This window comes from Medicago truncatula, chromosome 1 (assembly GCF_003473485.1).
Source record: "Medicago truncatula cultivar Jemalong A17 chromosome 1, MtrunA17r5.0-ANR, whole genome shotgun sequence".
In the NCBI taxonomy this organism is placed as follows: domain Eukaryota; kingdom Viridiplantae; phylum Streptophyta; class Magnoliopsida; order Fabales; family Fabaceae; genus Medicago; species Medicago truncatula.
In genome coordinates, this window is record NC_053042.1 from 48,653,247 (window position 1) to 48,655,121 (window position 1,875).

The 1,875-nt window shown below is 30.4% G+C and overlaps 1 protein-coding gene across 1 annotated transcript; it reads right to left on the bottom strand.

Annotated features, from left to right (window-relative positions):
- Positions 1–263: 263 nt before the first annotated feature.
- Positions 264–1,659, bottom strand: LOC11419736 (heavy metal-associated isoprenylated plant protein 39). Its single transcript, XM_003592139.4, has 3 exons — positions 1,510–1,659; positions 1,105–1,180; positions 264–996 (listed from the first exon to the last, which is right to left on the bottom strand). Exons 1-3 carry the CDS (start codon positions 1,513–1,515, stop codon positions 686–688), a joined length of 393 nt encoding a protein of 130 aa, XP_003592187.1. The 5' UTR covers positions 1,516–1,659; the 3' UTR covers positions 264–685.
- Between the last annotated feature and the right edge of the window lie 216 nt (positions 1,660–1,875).

Sequence of the window (1,875 nt, forward strand, 5' to 3'; positions counted from 1 at the left end):
TTGGACCACTTGGTCTTTCATTCTAAGGGACTTCATGACTGCACGTTCTCTTACATGATAAGATTAAGTTGTTAAAATGTTCACTTATTACTTATCTTCTCACTAAAATAATTCATTAAAGTAACATCCCAATAATTTTTTGGGTTAAGAAAGTTTAGGTGAATGTAACCTATAGAGCTCATAATAACAAAATAGATCTTTATCACTTAAAGAATACTTACAAAGATATTACAATTGAGTGACTTGCTAATAAAGATTTCATATCGATAGTGATAATTGGCTTATATTGTCATTTGCAGCGAATTTAGAATTATCGCAGTAAATTTATCATGATACAAAAGTTACATCTTGGAGCATCAACAAATGATTCTAAACTTGTGCTTGTTGAATGTGTCGTTTTTATGGTATGAGTCACGTCCTTATCATAACTGTCCTCATATTATAGAATCAACGTAACATACTCACCTTTCAATCCCTCAAAACAAAAATACTCACATATATATCAAACACATAACATTACTTTCCATCAGTACTAATTAACTCAGCTTCTTACAATCTAAATTGCAAGGAAACCCTTATGAAAAGAAAGATAACATGAAGAAGAAAACAAAAGAAAAACAAATAACATTTTTTTCGATTACTCCTCAACAACAATGTACTCTTTTTTCTTCAAATAATCTAAAACTTAACATATGACACATGCACTAGGATTCTCTTCCACACTGGTGTAATAGTAATGTGGTTGTCCCATCATTATAGGATAATGATAGGTTTCACAAACCTTCACAAAACCAGGTGCTGCTGAATTCTTATTTTGATCCTTTTTCTCCTCTGCAGGCTTCTTTTTCTCTTCTTTCTTAGGCTCCTTGGCTGGTCCAACAGATAGTATCTTAGGATGACACAGCTTCCTTAACTTTCCCACTACATGCACAACGTCTATGTCTCCTGTTAAGGTCAATTTCTGGTCCTTCATATCCAAAGAAACTGACTCAACCCCTGCAAAAACCATGGTTAAATTTATTCTCTTTGATTTTATGAGTATAAAATAGCAAAGAAAATGTAATATAATAGAATTTAAAGTGACAAGAGATTGAAATTCAATACCTGAAATATTAGAGACTGCCTTCAATGCTTTTTTCTTTATTTTGTCATCGTGTAATTCCACTTGCAGCACTATTTTCTGTCATGGAACAAATCACAAGATTTTTAGGAATTAGGACCCACTAAAATCACTTCTATCTAAACATTAAAAAAAGTTTATCAAATTAAATAGAAGGATATGTTGAATTTATGATATGAGATCACAAAAAAATTTAATATAAAGAAGATCTCAAACTTTGAATGCCAATTACTTGTACTAGAGAAAAATAATAATTCTAGTTGATTGTTGAGTTATGAATGGGATTGAAAAAATAACAAAATTAAGAAGTGAGGAGTTTACAATTTGAATTCATTTTATTGGACCATAATAAAAAATAAATAATAAAACTATGGGTTACAAAATCTAACATTCATGATAAGAAGGGGAAATTATGACTTATGAGTGAGACGGCAGCTACAACTATAAGGATTGGTGTACTGAAACTTAGCTCAGGTCTAAGGTATTTAAAAGGAAAAGGAAAAGAAATTAAATAGAGTGAGTGAGTAGAGAAGAAGTCAACTTAAGTCTTGGGGAAATTCATATCGTGATTGCAAGGTCACTTATTATTATTAACATGAGACATTTGTGTTCAACTTGAATTATTAAATAAAGTAAAATGCTATATCTCTAAAAAGATAACATCAAGAATTCTTTAAGAATAAAGAGCATCCAAATATAATGCATTATTTGTCACAATTCAGAAGGTGTGGCTGAAAAATAAGAAGTGAACAAAT